The 23869-nt window shown below is 34.9% G+C and overlaps 1 protein-coding gene across 1 annotated transcript in view; it reads right to left on the bottom strand.

Annotated features, from left to right (window-relative positions):
* LOC138711104 (piezo-type mechanosensitive ion channel component-like) overlaps positions 1–23869 on the bottom strand; it is a 99258-nt gene that overhangs the window by 58457 nt on the left and 16932 nt on the right. The window contains exons 9-22 of the mRNA XM_069842428.1: positions 20850–20959; positions 19427–19693; positions 18739–18849; positions 16005–16223; positions 14012–14160; positions 12850–12993; positions 10972–11078; positions 9043–9182; positions 7733–7912; positions 6987–7080; positions 4643–4833; positions 2159–2360; positions 1362–1460; positions 816–981 (exon numbers count right to left, since the gene is read on the bottom strand). Coding sequence (XP_069698529.1) covers positions 816–981; positions 1362–1460; positions 2159–2360; positions 4643–4833; positions 6987–7080; positions 7733–7912; positions 9043–9182; positions 10972–11078; positions 12850–12993; positions 14012–14160; positions 16005–16223; positions 18739–18849; positions 19427–19693; positions 20850–20959 — 2179 coding nt within the window. The remainder of the gene's footprint in view (positions 1–815; positions 982–1361; positions 1461–2158; positions 2361–4642; positions 4834–6986; positions 7081–7732; positions 7913–9042; positions 9183–10971; positions 11079–12849; positions 12994–14011; positions 14161–16004; positions 16224–18738; positions 18850–19426; positions 19694–20849; positions 20960–23869) is intronic.

Below are 23869 nucleotides of genomic sequence, written 5' to 3'. Positions count from 1 at the left end.
GAAATTTAATCTAATCTTCAAAGTAAAGGCCATTAGTTTCTATGGTCTTGAATCACCTTTCAGCGAGGTTTGTTATCTCGCGACAGTACTAGTTTCTGGTTGTATGATGCGAAGAATTCGGTGATGTCCATTTCAACAGCTTGTAAGTTTTGGAAATTTCTTCCACGCAGGAAGTTGTTCATGGATCGAAACAGATATTAATCTGAAGGCGTAAGATCAGAGTTATATGCCTGGTGTAGTATCAGTTCGATTCCTCTAATTACTGGATTTTTTTTCTATGGTTCGAGTTGTATGGGGTCTCACATTGTTCTGTTGCAAGAGAATTCTATTTCGATTAACTAATGCGGGGAACTTCTCTCTCAAAATTTCATGAACTCTTTATAGCTGTTGAGAATAAAGATCCTCTTCGACTGTACGTCCGTTTGGAACAAACTCCCAGTGAATCACACCTTCAAAATTCCAACAGACACATAACATTACTTTTGGGCCAAACCAATTTTGTTTAACGACGACTTTGGCAGGCTGATGGGAATTGAACCACAGTTTTGAGGTCTCTCTCTCTCTCCCTCTCCCTCCTCCTTCCGCCTCCCACCACCACCCGTCTCCTTCTCCTCCCTCCCCTCTCTTTCCCTCCCTCCTTGTCTCCTTTCCTCCCCCTCTCTCTTCCACTCTCTTTCTCGTTCCCTCTCCCCCACCCATCCCCTTCCCCTCTGCCTCCCTCTCCCCCTCTCTCTCTCCCACTTTTTCTCTGTCTCACACAAATTCCTAATTGAATTCCTAATTGTCATTGATTGATTGATAGATTGATTGATTGCCTCGTGTATGTTAGATGGTCTGGCACAGGGTTGATGAATCCTGAGTATTCAGCTTGTTGGTAAACATCATCATTGTCTCCACCTGGAAACTGTTTTCCTCGTGAAAGTTTCTGTTTATGGAACACAACACGTTGCTGGAAGACTAGCATCAGAAGAATGAAGTCATCTGTAAAAGAAATGTATATAATATGGAATATCAATGCAGTTCTATGAACTTCCACATCATACTTTTTACTTGGAGCCACCGGGAGTCGAACCAAGTTGTCAGCATGGAAAGCCGAAACTCTATCCATTCGGTTAACAGTACACTATTTTATAAACTACAGCAAATTAAAAATATCCACCTACATTTGTAACCAAATTTTGCACTCTATTATTACTAGGCATACTTGCAGAAAAAAACTTAAAATATGAAAAGGAATAAATGAAAATTTTACATCTTTTTATACAAAAATTGTACAATACAATATACAAAATAAAGATGTGAAAAATGTAAAGTGAGAAATGCACAAATGAAGCTCTCCTGTATATTAATTTAATACGTACAAATGAGCTTATAGGCTGAAGGAGGATAATAATTATCTGGCAGCAACATCCACTGCTGGAGGTTTCCATACACTTCAGATGAATTCTCCCATGGATATTCTGGAACAGTACATTAAATTCAGGTTTCTTTCTACTGTCAAACACTTACATTGTCAACATTTGTACGCCTCTGTTCATTACATAACATATAAGAAAGAATCAGTGGCGGACAGTGGGTTTGAAAGTTGAGGACAACAAGACGTGACATTTTATATATTAAAACATATTGGGCCTATCACGTACTTCATTAGGGTGGGTTGTGGTAATTTCGGTATAAAAAGCACCCTTTTTTAAGTTTCTAAACCTGATAAAAATTTCCAGTCAGTTTTTTATATGTTAGCACTGTGATCTTCTAGAATGATTCTACTGCATTTTCAAATATGTTTGACTTTTCTTAAAGCATATCTTTTAGTTTATCACTATATTGTACCACATCTTACAGCAAAATTAATTTAATATAATAATTGTGAAACATTCTTTTAAAGTATTAAAAATCACATATATTAACTTTTCAAGTAAATGGGTATATGAAAAGTACAATATTCTTCTCATTTCGATTAAAAGAATTCTAGATAAATGAGATTTACATAGATTCACAAATGTACATATTTAGTGACAAGAAAATAAGACAATATTATAAGATTTAAAAAGAAAGCTATAGTATCTCACATGACTCTGTTTACGCAAGGAAATAAAAAATTCACAACGACAGCTACTATTATTTCTATCGACTCTATTTTTCAGATGTATTTACTCACCTATACAAAGCGAAGGAGGAAGACCAACGATCATAGCATACTGCAAAGGTATCAATGCTACTAGAAAACACTGATATATATTCCAGATTTTTTCTTGGTTTCTTCGGTTGAGAAAAGTCAAGACACACAACCATATAAGATGGATTATAGAATACATATCCATACGTTTGGAGATCAGAATCACGTTCATTGTCAGACACACCTTAAACATATAAAGCATTTAAAATTACATTCTATGATTGGTCTATTAATGAACTTTTAATATGTAAATATATTGTGTGATAAATTTTAATTTTATATTTTTAATTTGTATTGTATAAGTTGACCAATTGCTACTGTAGCTTAAAGGCTTAATGAAATGACTATGAATAGGAAATGTTACTTTCACTGTACACAGCTGTGCTGCCAGCTTTCATCACACATTCCACTAAATAGTCGCAATAGAATATCACTCAACATAATATTGATTATTATTATTACCAGTACATTAAATATAGAAATGACATACGTAGTGTAGCATGTTCTCCACGCAATGCTATATCGTTTACAGTTTTCTGGGCCAGAACATGTCGCCTCCTCCTATGCTTTTTGTCTTGTATACTTTCAATATATCTCAATTTTATTAATAAAAAATTGAATCAGTCATTTCAAAAAGGACTCTAGTCCGAAATCACAACACCAATCAATCTCCATAAAATGGCCTTATTTCAGGAATGGGACTTTTTCAAATGTCCTTTAAAAAGTGTTCAGTTTCCGTACATCTTAATGAATCCATGAAATAACGTCATTTCTAAGGTGTATTCAAGTATGACGAATACAATAGCGTCCTATCAAAAATGGACTAAAGCCCTTTCTAAAATGACTGATTCAATTGGGAATTTTAACACATAGAAAATTCTCTGCTAACCTGCTACGCACTTACAGGGTAGAGTTAATGTGTAGATAATAATCATGAATGAATACTAGCTGTTGTATAATAAACTGACAAACATATATTCCAATTACAAGATGACCACAAAAGCAATTCTCGCTCGTATTGAATGCCAGATCCAGCATGAAAATTAACTTTCTTTCTGTTTGTCAACTTTATTGTCATCTCATGGCTTGATCTGTCTGTGTATATAACACAAGGCGTGTAAGGGGAACATAGTAATAATAATAATAATAATAATAATAATAATAATAATAATAATATTTATTTGTCAGAAACCAGTGTACAAGGCCTGGATATGACATCGTCAGGTTCGATAATATATACACGCACACATACACTCACACATGCACAAACAAACTTAGCACAAATAAATATAGACAAGAAAACAGATAATTATGAGCAAATAAACATACATAGTCAAATAAACGAACACTGAAAAATAAACAAAACAAACACTGTGAGATATACAGAGTATGCTGTAGGTTAAAACATTTATATAGGGACAAAAGGTATACTTAAAATACAGAGACAAATTAAAATATAAAGAAAGGGTTACGTTTCTAAAATACAATATTTACATCACACTCCATGAATTCATTCACTGAATAGAAAGGTCTGTTCAGCAACCATCTATGTATGCAGGACTTAAACCTATTTATTGGTAACTTTATCGCCTCCAATGGTAACTTATTACATATATTTATGCCATTAAAAAAGCAGGTATTTGAGCTCACACTCAATCTGCACCTTGTGTAATCTAATTTATCTTTACTTCTAGTGTTGAAGGAATGTATATCTGATCTAGTCTGATAAAGACCTATGTTGGAACTAAGGAATATCAAGGTTCTGTAAATGAATAGATTGTAAACTGAAATTACTTTTAACTCTGGAAATAGTGGTCTATATGATTCCTTGGTACTTTTATTGAATATTACCCTCAGGCTCTTTTTTGTAGTAATAAGACGCTATTGACTCCTGTTACACTTCCCCATATATGAATTCCATAGTTAATGTGAGATTCAAACAGTGCAAAATACACCTGTCTGAGAGTTTCTGTTGAAACCAATGGCCTTAACTTCCTAAAAACAAAAATTATCCTCGACAATTTAGTACTGTACATATACTTTGTATGTGTTTGTGCCATCCTAATTTTGGATCCAAATAAAAACCTAACAGTTTAACATAAGATATTTCATTATCTAGTATGTTGGGGAGGCCTAAGATTAGTTCCTGGGTTTTTTTTTCATTAAGTACTAACTTGTTTGAGTGAAACCATTGCTTAGCTATGTTAAGATTATTAATCTGTGACAACTTTAACTGGTTAAGATCTGAGTGAGATGTTATTAAGGTAGTCACAACACAGCTGTGGCCAGTGAAGTGTTGCTTAGTGATAAGGTTATAAAACTGGTACATACTTTTTTTTACTCACCTTGTATCACACTAATGTTTGTATTCCGATTATAACATGTATTGAAACAAAATACGATTAACAGCAAATATAAGTTAGTTGTCTGTAAATCACGAGGTAAGAAATACATTTTATTTCTTACCTCTACACCAAACTTGAAGAAGCCATAGTTCAGAAAATACTTGACAGCAGAAAGAATATCTCTATCAGCATGTTTACGCTCGATGTTTGGAAATATGATACCCAGTGGAGTGTGCAGGTCGCTGCTCTGACCATATTTATACATTTTTCGTGCTGCGATTATTGCATTTGATGTTGCCAGTGCAATGACAGCTGCAAATAAGATAAATCACATGTGGACATGACGATGCAATGTACCAGTACCATACCACTATCTTTTCATTTACATATACCAGGTTTGTTCTCCAGCAGTCCGACATAAAATCCATGCGATGGACAATAGTCTACAGTAGAAAGAGACATTTTATTACAGTAATCAATACAGATTTTGTCCTCTGGCATTTCCTAAATAGATCTTAATAAAGTGAGCACTAAAGGTATATAGGTTACTGTTGTTGTTTAGTCAACTGTCCGAAGACAGGCTTGAACCTCTTAAGTAACACCAATAAGGCATCACTCATGAAACAATTAGGCCAGGAGATAATGGGGTAGAGTGGTCAATTCCTTTCCCCCTCCAATGCATACATCGCCGACTAGCTACATATAACACTAATCATACTTCAGATGCATACAAACAATTGTTCTTCCTCTGACACATATCGTCAAGTGAGATGTACTGCCTGATAATAGATGTACATATCAGCCAGAACCTCAATCAGAGATAGATATGGGGCGTTCAGAGCACAAGGGAATCCAGTCCACTTTCAGTCAATTGGGAGATATTTCGTCTGTACTTACCTTAGATGAGGCTAGTTTCAGAGCATAAAAGAGTCATGTCCTCACAATCTTTGCAATGATGCAGATGTTTAAAAACACATTCAACTTTAATGGGTAATTAACTATAGGTACACAAAAGACTTCAAATCTAATTTTCTGAAAAGTTTATTTTTGTGACTTGATTCCCTTCTGCTCTGAGCGCCCCATATATAGCTATCAAATTTTAAAAAGAACAAACAAAAAATAAAAAAACGATATCTCTGAAGGAATGAATTAATATCATGGCAAGTTTAAAGAATTTCGAATTGTATAATAGTACATTATGCAACGAGCCTATAATGGTAGTAATCAAGACGCAAGTATGATTGTTTATGAAACGAGCGCAAGCGAGTTTCATAATTTTCATACGAGCGTCTTAATTACCATTATAGGCAAGTTTCATACGACTTTTTATGCTCGACCATATTTCTAACTTGAAATTACTTAAAATTAGGTCTTCTTATGGTTATGTGCGAACTGACCTGGATTGTGAGATGTGCGCAGACGCGAAAGTATTGATTTTTTCCGAGGCCGAATGTCATTGACCTTGGCAGAGAATAAGATGAAGATTACTCTGATATAACCTGGAAATTGATTTAGAATTGAAAAACGAGATGACAAATTGAATTTATTTGAATATTATTTACAATTAACGCTAATTATTATAGTAACAGAACATAACCTTCTGCGACAGTATTGGATTTCCAGCTTCCGTGACTTTTCGCTAATTGTCTTTCTATTGCATATCCGAGAATAATCGATATAATGGTACAAAGCTGATTTGTCATTGGCTGAACACCTGAACTTTAATGAGTAGGTGTACTTTAATGACATGCATTAAAGGACTGCTACCAGGTGTATAATTACTACATTTCGGCATGGTCGAGCATAAAATTATATACTGTACTAACTGGTTTACAGTGCAGTATGCATCTTCCTGTCTCAAGTTAGTGCCACTTTAATGAAATAACATTCATGATAAAATTAAACTGTAAGAAAGGAATGTAAAGTAGAAGAGGAGAGAAAATAGAAATCTTGGAAATTTGTGAGAGGTAAGGAAAATGTACAGAGAAAAGAAAGTTATTAAAAATAAATAGTCGAGAACGTAACAGGAAATCAAATACTACATACAAAACTAAGTACCTAAGTACTGTAATGTATTCATAACAGTAATAGAAGTGGTATAGTGAAATTTCTCTTAATGGACACCTTTCAATAGCAGACATTGTCTATAATGGACACGAACAGCTATACAGGGTGTTTCAGGAGAAATAGTAAAAATTTTAGGGAGTGATAGTATGGACTGTTCTGAGTAAAAAAGTTCATATAAACATGTGTCCAATTTTCATCACGATCCCATACATTAGTCGAAATTTCATGACAAAATATCTTCCCCTATGAGGACTCGAATGAGCACTAATTCCATATTCCTAGCACAGTATATGACGTCTTAAACCACGCTCGAGACACGTCAAAATTTGAGCTTATTATAAATATTATTACTAATGCTTATCTATTTGTAACTGATACTTAAGAAATACAATACTTACTCAAATAAAACCTAAACGTTGTCATCACTGGGTATGATTCCTTGTTTTTGTAGATACCTAGCCAGTCTACATTGCTCTTTGTTGTTGAATTCACCTATTGAGAGAACATTCATAATAATTAATAATAATAATAATAATAATAATAATAATAATAATAATAATAATAGCAATAATAATAATAATATTGTACTTCGTGGACCATGTTACTTCTAAAAGCCTGTGGCCTCTAAGGTCACCAGACTTGGTGTCAGCGGATTATTTTCTGTGGAGTTAACTCAAGGAAAAGTATACAGAAACAGACCACGAACCATTCAGGATCTCTAGACAAACATTACAGCCAAAATAAGCAATATCGATGTAGACATGTTGAGGCATGTATCTGACAATATGATGAAACAGGCAAGCATGTGTTTCCAGGAGAAGAGGGAACGCTTCCAGCACATCTTGTAATTGTAAATTATTTTCTCAGAGATAACTTCTCATTTACACTTGGTTACGTTAATGTTTTATTGTTTAGTCAAACACTAGACCTATTTAAAAAATGGGATGTCCCACTGAAACACTATATTATGATTAGTGAGTGCTCTTGTTACAAGCAGCTAAGAGTATTTCCATTCTATTAACATGGTAAATAGAATATCAACTCCGTACCGATATATTTAAATATTTCATTTACTAGCTGTACAAATTTTTGTATGTACATTTCTATTAAGAATCCTTTACTAAATCAAAATAATTTACTTTACCTTACATTCACGATAATTACTTTCATCTGGTTTGAAGTAACTGAGTTGATAGATCATCATTCCCAGAAGCATTCCAGATATCAGCACTGAGACAATTTCTGTCATCAACTTGTAAAAACGGCTTCCAATAGATAAAGAGACGACAACCATACAGAGAAAAACGAAGTTAATGGCACAAGTCTGCAAGAAAATAAATTGTCAGAGTTTCTGTGAAGCAATGGAAGTTACATTACAAATACTCTGGTAAGCAAATCATCATCTTCACAGATAGTCAAGCTGCACTCAAAGAATTTGTCATTTATAAACTTATTTCCGAACTAAATTAATGTAGGAGTTTCTTTTGAACACTTTCATTCCTACCAAGTTAGTATGAGTGTAGGTCATCACGGCATTGAAATAAATAAAGGGATAGACATCCTGGACAAACCAAAGCAAGTACTCTCTTACAACGCAGCCAAGAACAAGAATCAGAGTGGAAGGTGTTCAATGTCAGTAACATCAAAGAATAAGTTTTTGATTTAAAAAGAGCAGAATTTTCCTTCGTCATTTTGCGTTATTTCATTTATTTAGTAGAAAATCAACTTTGTTTCTAGAAACAATTACAACACCACAATAAATTCAGTAGTACTTATCAACACATAAAAACGCCTCTACTCCGAACCAGTGAAGGGAAAATTTGTAAAAAAAAAAAAAAAAACTCTCTGCTGCACACTCCACTCTATGCCCTGCAGTACTGAGACTTGTAAACATGACAGAAACCTCATACAAAATATTTGTTAGAACTCAAAACGTTTATAAAACGTGTATTTGAAATGTGTTTAAGATAGTGAAATAAAAAATTATCATGTAAAATAATTACTCTTTTCTTGGAAATTTGTGTGCAAAGAAACAGAAGAGTTTTCCATTCACACTATGGATTCGTCCTTTAAAACAAGTTGAACACGATAAAACTGAATTCATGTTTATAAAAAACGAACCAATCTGATGTTATCATTGGCTGAATAGCGTCATAAATTAATTAATAGCCTTTAAGTATTTAATATTGTATTATTTCTGACTTACCAACCAATTTAATGACTTTCATTATTTAAGAGATAATTTGATTATTAAAGTTATATATATATTTTTAAGTTTAAACTTGAGAATTTCGAAAAATAATTCATTCATTCATAGTGTTCTGCCCAAGGAAGGTCTTTCACTGCAAATCCAGCATTCTTCAGTCTTTCCTAGTTTCTGCCTTCCTCTTAGTCTCCACAAATGCGAAAAATATTATTAAACTTTTTTGTTCCTGTATGTAATAATATACTCACATCATACACACACAGAAACAAAATAGAAAGCACCATAATTTTGAGTATGTGCAGCTCTAGAAATATCCATATGAAGTCAACCATGTCATCAAAAAATTTCAGGATTTTCTTTTTGAAATAATGCATTTGCTTCATTGACACTGTAACAGAGACAGGAACAAAAGCATATAAATATAATGCTATACAAAATTAATGAAAACGAGAAATAGCCAACATTCCGGAAGCAGAGTTGTAACGTAAATCAAAATGTGTACACTACAACGCCTGCCTTGCAACAAATCTGGATCACTTCCAACATCACCTTTGAAAAAGGTATGCATTTTTTAGTACTTGCACAATTTAAAATTCCGAGAGCTCATCAGGCAGCATGTGGACAGCTGTGCTGTGTACTGCCACTTCCACTCTACTTAAGCTAGTATGAAAAGATAAAATGTATGCACAGTGTTTACAACGTAGTTGCTTTTAAACATATTACAATACAGGGTCTTTCGTAAGCAACGAGTCTATCGAAAAATCAACTACTTTGGATAATTTTTTGAAATGATGTTCATCCTCACGAGAAAGAACTCTTCCCGGTGCCGTACAGTCGATTTGGAAACAAACACCTCCTCCCCTCGCCACAAGAGCTATTAAACAAAAGAATGGTTAGTGTTTTAAACCTTTATTAAAACACATAAATGTAAAAACAGTTTAAATTGTTGACAAATTATGGTGTACAGTTTTCAAAATGTTTTCCATTCTGCTAAATGCACAAATATAAGCGACATATCAACTCTTCATGCACTCTGGTGAGCATGTCAGGCGTAACCATTTGCATCGTGTGTTCAATTCGTTCCACTAATTCAGGAATGGTGCGTGGCTTAGTCGCACAGACACTATCCTTGATGAATCCCCAGAAAAAGAAGTCCAGGGGAGTCAAATCAGGTGATCACGGACGACAATGGATTGGGCCTGTGTGATTGGGCCTGTGTGACCGATCCACCTGCCTGGAAACACTTCGTCTATGGAACAAAAGCTTAATTTGAGCGACAGTTTCCACGTTCAAACCAGGCAGAAATTTTTCTCTTCTGCTATAACATTAAGTGGCTGCATGGCATTTTATCATTCCAATCTATCACAACAATGTGTATAGGCATGCTGTGTGCCATTATCCTTGGCGTAGAGAAGGCCAAGCTCCAGGTCATTTTAAGTTGGCATCAAATGCACATTACACATGGATAAGTAGCTTCCTCTGGCGGCAGGGGGAGGGGGTGTTTGTTTCCAAATCGACTGTACGGCACCGAAAAGGATTCTTTCTCGTGAGGATTAACATCATTTTAAAAAATTATCCAAAATAGTTGATTTTTCGATAGACTCGTTACTTATGAAAGACTTTGTATATGTGAAAAGGTAACAATATAATTAAATTAAACTGTGGCATTTATGAATCCGATGCTGACAGGCGGACTTCCTACCTCGGCCCTGACAGAGCCAGATCCCATCCTCAGACGAGTACCTGATAAACCCAGGGTCAGAAGTCTCAAGCCCTAAATCCTATATTGGCATCGGAGACCTATACTACCACCAAAACTGCACCCTGGAAAGTGCTGGTGGAATCGGGAGTACTCCCAGAAAAACCATCTGCAATGTCTGTTTTATCCAACACAATTAGGTCGGGGATCGAATCGGGGCCACTGGATGGAGGAACAGCTCGCTGCCACTGGACCACAGATGTGGCATTTATGACATATCTCAAGAAGAATCGAATTTCCTGCTCATATAAAAATTACCATCTTTCACGATGCTTGTGCCAGTACGAAAATGTTCTGGACCCACCTCTTGTAGTAACCTACTCTTTATTGACTAAACAGAAGAGAAAGGGTATTCTAAATCAATAACTAAATATTGGGTTCTTTAATTATGCGTAATTACATAATATCACTTTCTTACACTTATTTCCATGAAAGCTGAAACTAGAAGCACTCTTATTTTCTTCCACATAAAGTGAACTGGGTTCTCCATTTGAATCTGTCTGAACTCTCAATTCTGACGGAGACCTAAAATCATAAATTCAATCATTAGAATTCCACATGTACAATACAATGAAATAGAACATCAAACACTTCTTGATTCGTGTGTGTGTGTGATACGTTCTCGATTACAAAATAAATATTACTATCTCTCCTCTCCAGAATCTAGTGGATTCCGTCTATTAGTCCGAGGGCATCAAAAAGGATTGCCTGGACACACACGCACACACACACACACACACATACACGTATTATGTAACCAAGCTCGGAATAGGATCAGTGAGTTTGGGAATTACAAACCTCGTCCGTTATACACTTGCATTCCGGCTGTCAGCGGCCTCGCTCCCTCAATGATGTCTTTTTACTCTGCTCGATAGCTGATTCTAAACTTCAATTTCAGAATCGATACTTTTGATATTTTATAATCACTTCTTTCCTTTTTCCTCTCACCTTGTGACAGAGAAAACAAATGTGCGCCCTTTTTAGTTCTCTGTAAACAGTTCGAAACAGAACAGCACGGAATTTTTTCGCATTTATATTACATTCGTTCCCTATACGATTGTATACTTCATGGCGCATGCTGGAATAAGAATGGCTGATTTGTTGACATTTGTCGGCACAAAGGATTGCAATACTCTGGATATCCACGGACTTTGGTACAAAACACGTCAGTCATCCACCTAGTGGAGTAATAAGACAACATTGCACTCGCTATAGTAGCGCCGCTAGTCCAACCTATTCTGAGTTTGGTTAAATTATGTCGTAGTTGTCGTTGTTGTTAACTAATGCTGAGTTCTTGGCAATGAAGACATTAACTCTGAAAACTTTACCGACGGAGATGAGCAGCATTTTGTCAGTCTATTCCATGACAACAATATGTTGATGCACAGGATGCCAACTCACCAAATATGCAAACTACACATGGAAAAGTGGCGCCAATTTTCGGACGTTATATTCATTCATTCATAGTTATCTGCCCAAAGAAGGTCTTTCACTGCAGATCCAGCATTATTCAATCTTTCCCATTTTCTGTCTTCCTCTTAATCTCTTTATATGATTCACATATCTTAATGTTGTCTATCATCTTATATCTGCCCAGAACTTTTTTTCTGTTCACCATTCCTTCCAGCATATCCTTCAGTAGGCAGTTTCTTCTTAGGCAGTGACGCAGCCAATTTCTTTTCCTCTTTCTGATCAGTTTCAGCATCATTCTTTCTTCACCCATTCTTTCCAACACAGCTTCATTTCTTATTCTGTCTGTCCATTTCACACACTCCATTTTTCTCCAATCCACATTTCAAATACTTCTACTAGCTTTTCTTCACGTCGGTGTAATGTCCATGTTTCCGTCCCATACAATGCCACACTCCACACAAAGCATTCACTAGTTTGTTCCTTAGTTATTTTTCTAAAGGTCGCAGAAGATGCTCCTTTTTCTATTAAAAGCTTCCTTGGCCATTGCTATCCTCCTTTTGACTTCCTGGCAGCAGCTCATATTACTGCTTATAGTACATCACAAGTATTTGAAGCTGTCCACTTGCTCTACTGCCTCATTTGGAATTCGCAAGGCATCAGGATGTAATTTTATTGGCAAGGATATATAACATGTCGGTAAAGTCGTTGTTATTCTAAATCACTTTGTGCAGAAGATGAATCGAAATGTTAGATTAAGATTATATCCAATTAAAGTTCATACCATGTACTGTACCGGTATTACATGAAATAGTAGCTATTGGAAAAGGAACCATTTATTTGACTATTTTCGTAAGATTAATCTAATTATTGCAGTTGTATTTACCTGGGCTTAATTTCAGTGTAGATCATGAAGTCGTTGTGAAAGCAGCGCAACTGCACTACAGTGGCCACTAACAGAAGCGAAGGATACAACAGCTGTAGGAAGAGGTCGCTTGTGTTGTAGAATTCAAGTCCAATGTCATGTTGACTGTAACAGTGCCAGTAATACAGTGGAGCAGATAATACAATTAACAGGACATCGCATGGCAATATATTTAATAATATACTGTGGTAACTATGCCAGTAGCTATACAAACTAGCAGTGCAATCTCGAACATAATTCCGCGCTTATGCCACTAGAAGTTGGATTGCCAGTTTCCAATGATATTTCCTCAGCAGCAGTCAGAATAAAGGCAATTCAGGCAGAAATATTGATGTGTATGTATGCAATACCATGCCAAGAAAGAATATATGACTGACATATTTATAATGAGAAATCGTAATGTTATAGATCTGAAAATTTACTGTAAGTGGGTGGACCCTTCTTCCATTCAGCCACTCAGTTTATTAGAAACTTCTCATATTACACAATCATCACAGTCTCATAGGAAAAGGCTGAAGTTCTCCAAAACCAATGTTGAAGAAACTATGGAGAAAGCAGAAGGTCCAACATATGGTGCAGGTCAGTTCTAAGCAGGATTTTAAGTTAGCATTATGTACTCAAACTTTCAAATGAGTTGTTTCTGTTTTTATTTTTGGACATTTTCCAAACTTTAAAATGTTCTTTGCGATGAAATTTTTAAGCTATCACATTAGAACGAGTGTGTCAATTCACAATGCGACAAGTGGGCGTTTGCTTTGAGGCTCATGGGGGGCACTTCGAACACCTATTCTAAAGTTGTCAGAAATTAAATGGCTAGTGTCATGCAATAGAATGGAAAGTAATTATGCTGTACTCCGGATTTTCTGTACATTTCCAGACATATGTTCACATGAAATTTTTTGTTCTTTTCCGGTCAGGAATCACTTATTGAAGTTTGTCCCTATAGTTCATATTCACTCTGTATGAAGTATAATGAAAGACTTTATGTGGTTTCACGTGCAAAACATAAATATTAAGTAAGTTAACATACCTTCGAATCTGCGTGCTGTAAATTACATTCCATACTTTAAGTCATCATACAATTAGTTATCTTCCTAGATACTAGTTACAGGTTACTACTTACATCTGTTCTGAGACATTCAAGTAATGTGTCCAACCATAATGAACAGAATGGAACTGGTATATGTAGAGTTGAACCAATATTATCATTGTAGCAACAATTATCACCAGCCAGAACACGTATAGGAATCTGCGCCATATGTCGTATGAAAGCTACAAAAAGAAATAATAATAATAATAATAATAATAATAATAATAATAATAATAATAATAATAATAATAGTAATAATAATAATAATAATAATAATAATAATAATAATAATAATAATAATAAATTGAAACATATGTAAACAGCAAAAGTGTAAAACAGAAGTGACAGGACATTTGAATATTCTCTCTATATTGAATATTGGTTCTCGTTGTTTAGAATATTAAAGGTTTTTAAGTTGAGACATATTTAAGCATTAAATAGATACTTCAATAATTGTGTAGGAATTTTGGAAACACACAATTCAAAGTGTATTATAAGAAAGAGGATATTACGTAGTATACTATTTCGACCAAATTTCTATTATTTACCAGGTGCTACTTTTGCCTGAGAATTAATGAATAAAATACTGTATATTCAGAGTTTCAGCAAAAATTATAAAATTCTGAAAAAACTAGCCTCACCTTTAGCTCAATGAATTAGTAACAATGTAGTAATTAATATCCTAAACTAGCCACCGGCGTGCTCAGTCGGTTAAGGCACTTGCCTGCCGGTCTGAAGTTGCACTCAGGCGCGGGTTCGATCACTGCTTGGGCTGATTACCTGGTTGGGTTTTTTCCGAGGTTTTCCCCAACAGTAAGGTGAATGCCAGGTAATCTATGGCGAATCCTCGGCCTCATCTAGCCAAATATCATCTTGCTATCACCAATCTCATCGACGCTAAATAACCTCGTAGATGATACAGCGTCGTTTAATAACCAACTAAAGAAAGAAAAGAATATCCTAAACTAAAACAAATATGTATGATAAGAACTTTCTTGTGTTAAATTTTAACGTACCTTGTTAACATGTTTCGACCTATTTTCGGTCATCTTCGGAACTCCGAAAATAGGTCGAAACATGTTAACAAGGTACGTTAAAATTTAACACAAGAAAGTTCTTATCATACATATTCCAAAGTGATACAATGTTAAAAGTTGTGTAATCAAGATGTGTAAAACAAATAAGTGAATAATATTTTAAACTACGGTACTAAAAAAGCAATAAAGTATTATTACTATTATTATTATTATTATTATTATTATTATTATTATTATTATTATTATTAAATTACTTTATATTATACCAAAAGAGTTCTGGTATTACAAAAATTAAGAACTACAACAATCAAAATAATTCTGACATCAAAAATAGTTCTATTGATTAACTAGGAGATATTATTTTCATTTTTGAGCGTTTTTCATTCCAGATTATTTCCAAAAAAGTAATACTTTGAGAAGTGGCGATTCATCCTCAGCAGATCCTGATAGTACTGACAATGAAAAGGTGCCACCACCACCACTACTACTACTGTTTTTCCTGTTATTATTATTATTATTGTTGTTATTGTATATGAATGATTCGATAAATAAAAAATTAGTACTTTTGTATCATTTACAAACATTTTACTTTCTCTCTGTACGAAATATAAAGAGGAAGTATTGCGAGACCACGAAGGAGTCATTGCAAGATGTTCACGAATATGCATGTTTTCAGTACTCCTACTGCCACAAGATTGATCTTGGATGTGCTGGGTATCTGCCTGCAGAAAACAATTTCTCCTAAATTGTTAGACGAATTTTGTTCATATTTAGTATCTATAAGTCAATTTATTTGGGAATTATGAACATTAAATACAATAATTCTAAATAAAAAAATTAATGGGTCTTTATTTGAAACCAGAAACACAAAATAGTGCTACATTTCAAGAATCAGAATATTATAGTCTTACATCGTACCTCTAGAAGCAAGGCAACTATTCTAAAACTTACAAAGCAAATTATATATCAGTAATTAGTATTGTTCTTACTTGTAAAGTGATAACAAAGGTGAGGAAGATTGTCATGAAGATGATGTTGAAAAGTGTGATCGAACTAGCATTCCAAATCACGTCACTCAATACCAACAGCATGCATAGAACGACTAAGATCCAAAACTTAATAAACAATTTATGCAGAAAGTCAGCGAGATGTGTTGTCACCCTGCTTCTGTACCTTGGACTCTCTCGTGGTTCATTTGTCTGCAGGACCTGTCACAGTGACAATCAAGTACAAGAGTATACTGTACAGTCCTCAGTTTCAGAGAAATACATAATTATAATATATTTTCTATTTATTTATCCTAATAAAATAGCCCGTTGCTATGTTGATATGCAATACCATATACAGAGTTATAGACAGAGAGTTCCTATGGAGACCAGACCTACACCAACCTCTGAACAAAATCTACTGTCAAGCAGTCAGCAGAGAGGTGCTGCTCACTACCACAGTCTAGTATATATAGTCACAAAGCTCAATACTAGTAAATATACATCCATAGATAGTTGCTAACCACTAGGATCACTAATATTGCCTCATCGCAGACAATGCAAAATAGTACCGGCACAGTCTATTGTTCCTAGTACTCTCATCACCCCAAGCTTCGTCATCATCATCATATCCATCACATATTAGACCCTACAGGATCTGTTACGGTCTCATGCCACGCTTTCGTGGTCTTCCTAATTTCCTCTTTCCTCTTGGTACATAAGTAAGAATCTGTTTGGGCCATCTAGTGTGATCCATCCTTTCGACATGTTTTTTCCACTGAAGTCGATATTGTTGAACAAAATTAACTATAGGATCCATTTTTAGTTCCTGCAATATGTCCACATTTTTACGGTGTTCCAGCAAAGAGCATCCCGCTGTTCGTCTCATGAACCTCATTTCAGCTGTCGTCAGCCTTTGCTCATCAGCTTTTCTGATTGTCCATGCCTCGCTACCGTAGGTGAGGACCGGTCGAGCTAGTGTTTTATATACCTTTAGCCTTATATGTTTCTGAACATGGGATGATTTGAAGACGGTGTTAATTACGCCAGTGATTTTTATAAATTTAGATATTTTGTTCGACATATCTTCATCAGTGATGTAAGAGAGGTTATAACCTAAATAGTTAAAGGAATTAACATGTTCAATTAATGTATTATTTATCATGATTTTACTTGGAATTGGATTCTCTCCCGAAAATGCCATGACTTTTGTTTTCTCTTTTGAGATTTCCATATTGAAATCTGAGGCGGTTATTTGCAAATTATAAATGACTCTTTGTAAAGCATCCTCTGTTTGAGCGATAATAACCTGATCGTCGGCAAACATCAGTGTATCAAGCTTCGTGACTGTATATACTAGACTGTGTCACTACCATCATTAAGCTAACGGAACATTACTACCTGGGACCAGTCTGCATAGGAATTCTCTGTATATATAAAGGGTGATTCGCGAAGTTTTACCGCCACTAATGGAGAATTTTCCTAATAAAGTTTTTTCCTATCTCACGTAATTCAGCAATAATCATCGATTTTCTAAAAGTGTTAGCGTGGATAGTGCTGTCAAATGTCAGCCAGGTCCCCAGATTTGACACCCCTTGATTATTGCTGAAGGATGAAGGATCTTGTGTACCAGATTAAGGTAAAGACACGCGAAGAATTAATTGTGCACATTATGGACGCTGCAGCAATCAACAGGAACAGACCTGATAAGGAATACGATGCATGTGATTCATAAACGTGTGACCAAGTGTGTGGAGGTAGAAGGAGACACATTTGGAAATCTCAGGCAAAACTAAGAGTCGATGAGCAGAATGAAGTTTAGAACAAGTAAGCAGTTACAAGAGTGGAAACTGTATCCTCCATTTTTTTGTGTTTTCTGTAGTGATATTAAATTTTTCCTCTAATTCAAATTTTCAATAACCTGTAGCAACTTAACTAGAAGTCTGACCCTATTTTTTATTTACATTTTTTGCTCCATTTGATCTCAGAAAGGCCCTAAGTGGCGGTAAAACTTCGTGAATTGCTAAAAAAAAAACACACACACACACACACACACACACACACACACACACTTTTTTTTTTTTTTTTTTGCTAGGAACAACAAGTGGATATTTTCACTTTCGATGTAAAAGTAATGGAACGGAGAAAAAATTCTCTCCGGCGCCGGGTTTTGAACCCGGGTTTTCAGCTCTACGTGCTGATGCTTTATCCACTAAGCCACACCGGATACTACCCCGGCGTCGGACAGAATCGTCTCAGATTAAGCTCCAACCTTGGGTTCCCTCTAGTGGCTGCCCTCTGCTCTACGTCATAGATGTCCGGTGTGGCTTAGTGGATAAAGCATCAGCACGTAGAGTTGAAAACCCAGGTTCAAATCCCGGCGCCGGAGAGAATTTTTCTCCGTTCCATTACTCTTACGTCGTATGATGACGCAGAATATCTGCATGGAAATATCATATGTACTTCGGTACATTAAAATAATATATATTTTCACTTTCGTTTTGTAGTAAACTTTTATCCACTCATTAATCCTTGCAACAGTAACATGAATACAAAAGATAACTTTAGTATGAAATATTTAATAATGTATAAATTATTAATTCATAATATTTATTACCAGTACTATTTATTAAGAGATGCAATTTTGTATACCATACGAAAGTAAACAGATTGGTGAGTTTCTAATCAGAAGAAATATCCAGAAATATTATCAAATACATAAATATGACAACCTTACCTGTGTTGCAGTTGAAATAAGAAGAGGAGATCTGATTCCAAGCTGTAAAGACACTTTGTGCTCATACTGTTCCTGATACACATTCATCCAGAAGAAGAGTGTATACAAACTCTGCAAAGATAGAACCCATATAACCATTAGCATCATGAACCTGAGCCACCAAAAACAACTGCTATGTGTTCAGGCATACTAAACTTGCTGTCAGAATGCCTTCAGTATCCTTTATTTTAAGGGAAAAACTGTTTAATATCGTATACTGATAGAATCAAATTATGCAATGTTATACATAATCCTGCAAAATAATAGTTTATTTATTAAAATTCGTACCATAGCAACATGATTAATTTCGATAGAGTGGAAAGGTACTGTATCTATACAATCAGTGGGATAACACAGATTTCTTTTAAAGGAAGAAAATTAATTAAAACTCTGTTGGTTCCAAAATGTGTATAAATGTTTTAATTGTATAAACATTAATAATTTATTGTAGCCTGAAAATGCCTTAGGGAATGGCGAAAAAGTTCGTTAAATGATCTTTTAAAAACACAACATAAGCTGTTATTGGACCGAAAATTTTTGTATCCGTAGACACGTTAGTGCAAAATAAAGATTCAATAGCAAAACTGTAACTACCAGTATTGATAAAACTAACATTACAAATTTCTTTACTGTCAAGATTGTGCTTCACCTTGATGATAAGAGGTACACATGGCAGCCCAGGAATTCTTGATAAACCAATTTGTTTCAGACTGACTCCATTTACCTCCTCTGGCAGCTCATCTTCAGTGAGGTTCATGCTGTACAAGTACTGGCAGCACAATAAAAGAAAAGCATACAGAAGCAGGTAAGGTGAGCACTTGAACGTCAAGAATCTCTGGTTTGGCAGGATCCATAATAAACACGCCCACAGCAGCCAGACAAATGTGAGCCAGCTGTGGTAGGTAATACTCCACACCTGAAAGAAAGAAATACTACTCACTTAATTGCAATGAAAAGCTCACATCTCACACTGACGTAGGTATCTCAAATATACTGACAAGTGTTTTCATTAGCTGTTGTCTCTCGTACAGCCACTCTCTTCTAAGGGGTGAGCACAGGGGCGCCGTTTCAGTTTTTGCTTGGGTTGGGCAAGACCTCATAGGGCAGTGTTTCTCAACCATTGGGCCCTGGCATCGATTATACCGGGAATTTGTCATTTTACTTTTCTAAACATTTTTCACGAATAAATATTTTATAGTGGAAATATTCTAAGCAAAATAATTTTCGTGACTGTATCGAAAAGCACAGATCCTAAACTCTGAAATCTAAAATATAACTAAATAACATCTATGTAGCAAATGTCAGAGACCAAGTCACTTATTTTTGAATGCTCACTAATTTTTGAGACTTAGAAATCTTTCAATATTCGGAAAAGAGAGTACTGCTATTTATGACCGGTCATAAAAATTTCCTACAAGCCGATTACAACAATGGGCAGCAAATCCTTTGTTCTCAAACCTGAACGAAATAACATCTGTATTGCAGAAGTCAGTGATCAATTAGCTGGGAAGTATAAACAATTATTTTCACTTAAATTGAAGATTAAGGTGGTCTGTATCCAGTTCTCAATACTGAATAGTCAAGAAATTAAAAACCTATTATTCTATATTAAAGAATGCACAGCACCTACTATAACAGCAATCTGCACAACAGATGAGTGGAAGAAGTTGCAGTTTACAACACAAATTGCAACACACACAACTGAAAACGAGTTTTCCAGTAAGTAAAGTGGCCACTATTGCAAAGCAAAACGCAATTTTAGCTGAATTTTTTAGAAAAATTTATAATACCCATCGGCTACCAAAAAGTAAGGCTTTCGTTTCACTTGAGAGAAAAGAAAGGAGGAAGATCGCAAAAGAGCTAATATGCGAGCTATGTCACGGCATTGACATTAAGTAAAGACTGGAATTGAAAAAGTCAACAAATAGTAGAAAACCAAAAATGTCTTCCTATGAATTTGCCATCTTGGGCCCAGGCGTAAATATGGGCATGGTGGTGTGGTGGTGGTGGTGGTGGTGGCAGCGGCGGCGGTGGCAGTGGTGGTGGTAAATAAAAAGTATGTTAATGCTTACCATCATGACAATATTTGTTGCAATATAAGATGACATTCTTATGAGATCAACAATATCGTAGAAAATATCCAACAGATGATCCCAAAAAACTGGTTGATACGTCGTGTGTTCTGCAGACAAGACAAACATTACATAATTTACATAGTAAATTGAATACTTTAAATACAGAGAATTTATATTCTTCTACTTTTTTACAAATACAGTAGACACATATTAATATCTGGAACAAAACACTTGTGCTAAAAGAGGGCAAACTGGACACAAAACTGTCTCTATTTAATACCTCAATAGGTACTGAATAAATTTCATAAAAATATATCAAATTGAATGAGAAAATGTGCCATTTACATAACCCTGTTTATTTCTCACAATCATAGTTTAGATACTAAATCAGGAGCCCTCAAACTGTGCTACTGCGTACCACCAGTGATATACGGAAGTTTGGTAAGTGGTACACCTTTAAATTTGTAAAAATAACTAATTGCTTCATTTAAAAGTGCGCCACAAGTACTCGCCAGTCAGTATGCAATTAGGCTAACTGTCAATTTCTCAGTTATAGCCTTGGCGACAGTAACAACTGTTTTTTTTGGGGAAGGGGGGCTTCTGTGTTTTCATAGTGCATAAAAATAAATGTCGATTTTGCTTATATTGAAGGTTTCGTTGAGGAAAAATATGTTCGTCTGAATTCTGAAATATTGGATGAGATACAGGAGCACTGCCATTGTCTGAAAATATATTTCTGACGTTAAGTTCCTTACAGTAGATCTCAGTTCAGAACTTCGGTTAAAAATAGTAATTTATAATATAAGAGAGTAAAATTAGATTCTATTTGCGAGTGGAAAGTTCCACGAGTGCATAAAATCTGTTTACTGTCGTGTGCTATATAATATTTAAATTCTAGGTCTTTTCTTTGTAATGTGTTGTTTGTGAAGAAGTTATAAATGAATGTTTGTATGTATGCATTTTACTGTTGATAATGTGTTGGTTGTCACGGAGGGAGTGATTTAAAAAATTAATTCACTGCTGTGCAGGGTGCGAATTAACGGGGGGGGAATGGGGGGATTTCCTCCCTGTTGGAAAGTTATCCCCCTTTCATAAATTCATATTAACATCCCTGCCAGGGATAACGTCTATTCCTCTCACAAAATATGATTGTTTTAATACGAGTATACTTTAATACGAGTATACTTTATAAAGTACAAAGTAAGGAAAGAAACTACTATTGGTGTATTATCATTACTGACAAGCTGACAATCAATAACTTAGGAATTACACATCTTATCTTAAGACTGCTCATGGATATAATTATTAGAATTTATAAAACAGTTATATTACCGGTTGTTCTGTATGGTTGTGAAACGTGGACTCTCACTCTGAGAGAGGAACATAGGTTAAGGGTGTTTGAGAATAAGGTACTTAGGAAAATATTTGGGGCTAAGAGGGATGAAGTTACAGGAGAATGGAGAAAGTTACACAAAGCAGAACTGCACGCATTGTATTCTTCACCTGACATAATTAGGGACATTAAATCCAGACATTTGCGATGGCCAGGGCATGTAGCACGTATGGGCGAATCCAGAAATGCATATAGAGTAAATACTTAGAGTGTTAGTTGGGAGACTGGAGGGAAAAAGAGCTTTGGGGAGGCCGAGACGTAGATGGGAGGATAATATTAAAATGGATTTGAGGGAGGTGGGATATGATGATAGAAACTGGATTAATCTTGCACAGGATAGGGACCGATGGCGGGCTTATGTGAGGGTGGCAATGAATCTTCGGGTTCCTTAAAAGCCATTTGTAAGTAAGTAAGTATGATCAAGATGCAAGACAAGCAACTCATGCGACCAAGCATTGAGCCATAATAATAATAATAATAATAATAATAATAATAATAATAATAATAATAATAATTATTATTATTATTATTATTATTATTATTATTATTATTATTATTATTATTATTATTATTATTTTATGTATGGTATTCTCTATCTAGGATTCTATCCACCTCCTCATCAGAAATCTTAATTCGCACCCTGCTGCTGTGAATAAAGCATTTGTTTAAGTTTCTAAGAACCAGTTTACTCGTAGATAAGTTATAGATAAAATTCATTTTTACTCGTGAAAAAAGTTTGCCTTCAAAGTTTTCTGCTAAAAATAGTTAATTGAGCTTGTAATAATAGCCTTCCTTCCTTTTCTAGAAAAAATCTGACGGATTTCTGGATTCAAAGGCAAAAAGAATACCCATCTTTGAACACAAACGCACTACCGGTACAAATTATTTTGTCTTTGACGACAACATACTTACGTGAAAGTAGCTTTTCTTCTTTAGTGTTTTTTAAGTTATAAAATTGAACATAACCTGATTTAAACTTTTAAAAACTTTTCCTGACATTAAAAACAACCTAGTGTCATCAAAACAAGGTCATGCTTCTCATTATGAACATGTTTTGTAATTCGTGAACCTGATAAAATGAAGTCGAATTGCGTTAGATAAGATGAAAAAGTGTGTCTCCAAGTATCGATCAAATTCCAGCAAAATTAATACAAGAAGATGGAAGCGTATTATCTAGCGAAATTTATAAGCCTGTACTTGGTATTTGAGAAAAGGAAATTGAACCAGAACAATGGAAGGAGTCCATAATTGTACCGGTACCTATCTTTAAGAAGGGGGAAAAGATTAACTGTAGTAACTTTTGATGAATATCACTTTTGTTGAAATCATACAAAATTTTGTCCGGTATTATTTTGAGAAGATTAACTCCATATGTAGACGAAATTATTGGGGATCATCAGTGTGGTTTTAGGCGTAATAGATCGACTATTGATCAGAATTTTTATATTCGACAGATATTGGAGAAAAAATGGGAGTACAAGGGCACAATACATTAGTTATTTATAGATTTCAAAAAGGCATATGACTCGGTTAAGAGAGAAGTTTTATATAATATTCTTATTAAATTTGGTATTCCCAAGAAACTACCCGTAGTTCATTTAATTAAAATGTGTTTCATTGAAAT

This window comes from Periplaneta americana, chromosome 12 (assembly GCF_040183065.1).
Source record: "Periplaneta americana isolate PAMFEO1 chromosome 12, P.americana_PAMFEO1_priV1, whole genome shotgun sequence".
Taxonomy (NCBI): Eukaryota; Metazoa; Arthropoda; class Insecta; order Blattodea; family Blattidae; genus Periplaneta; species Periplaneta americana.
This window is presented reverse-complemented; position numbering and strand designations above follow the sequence as displayed.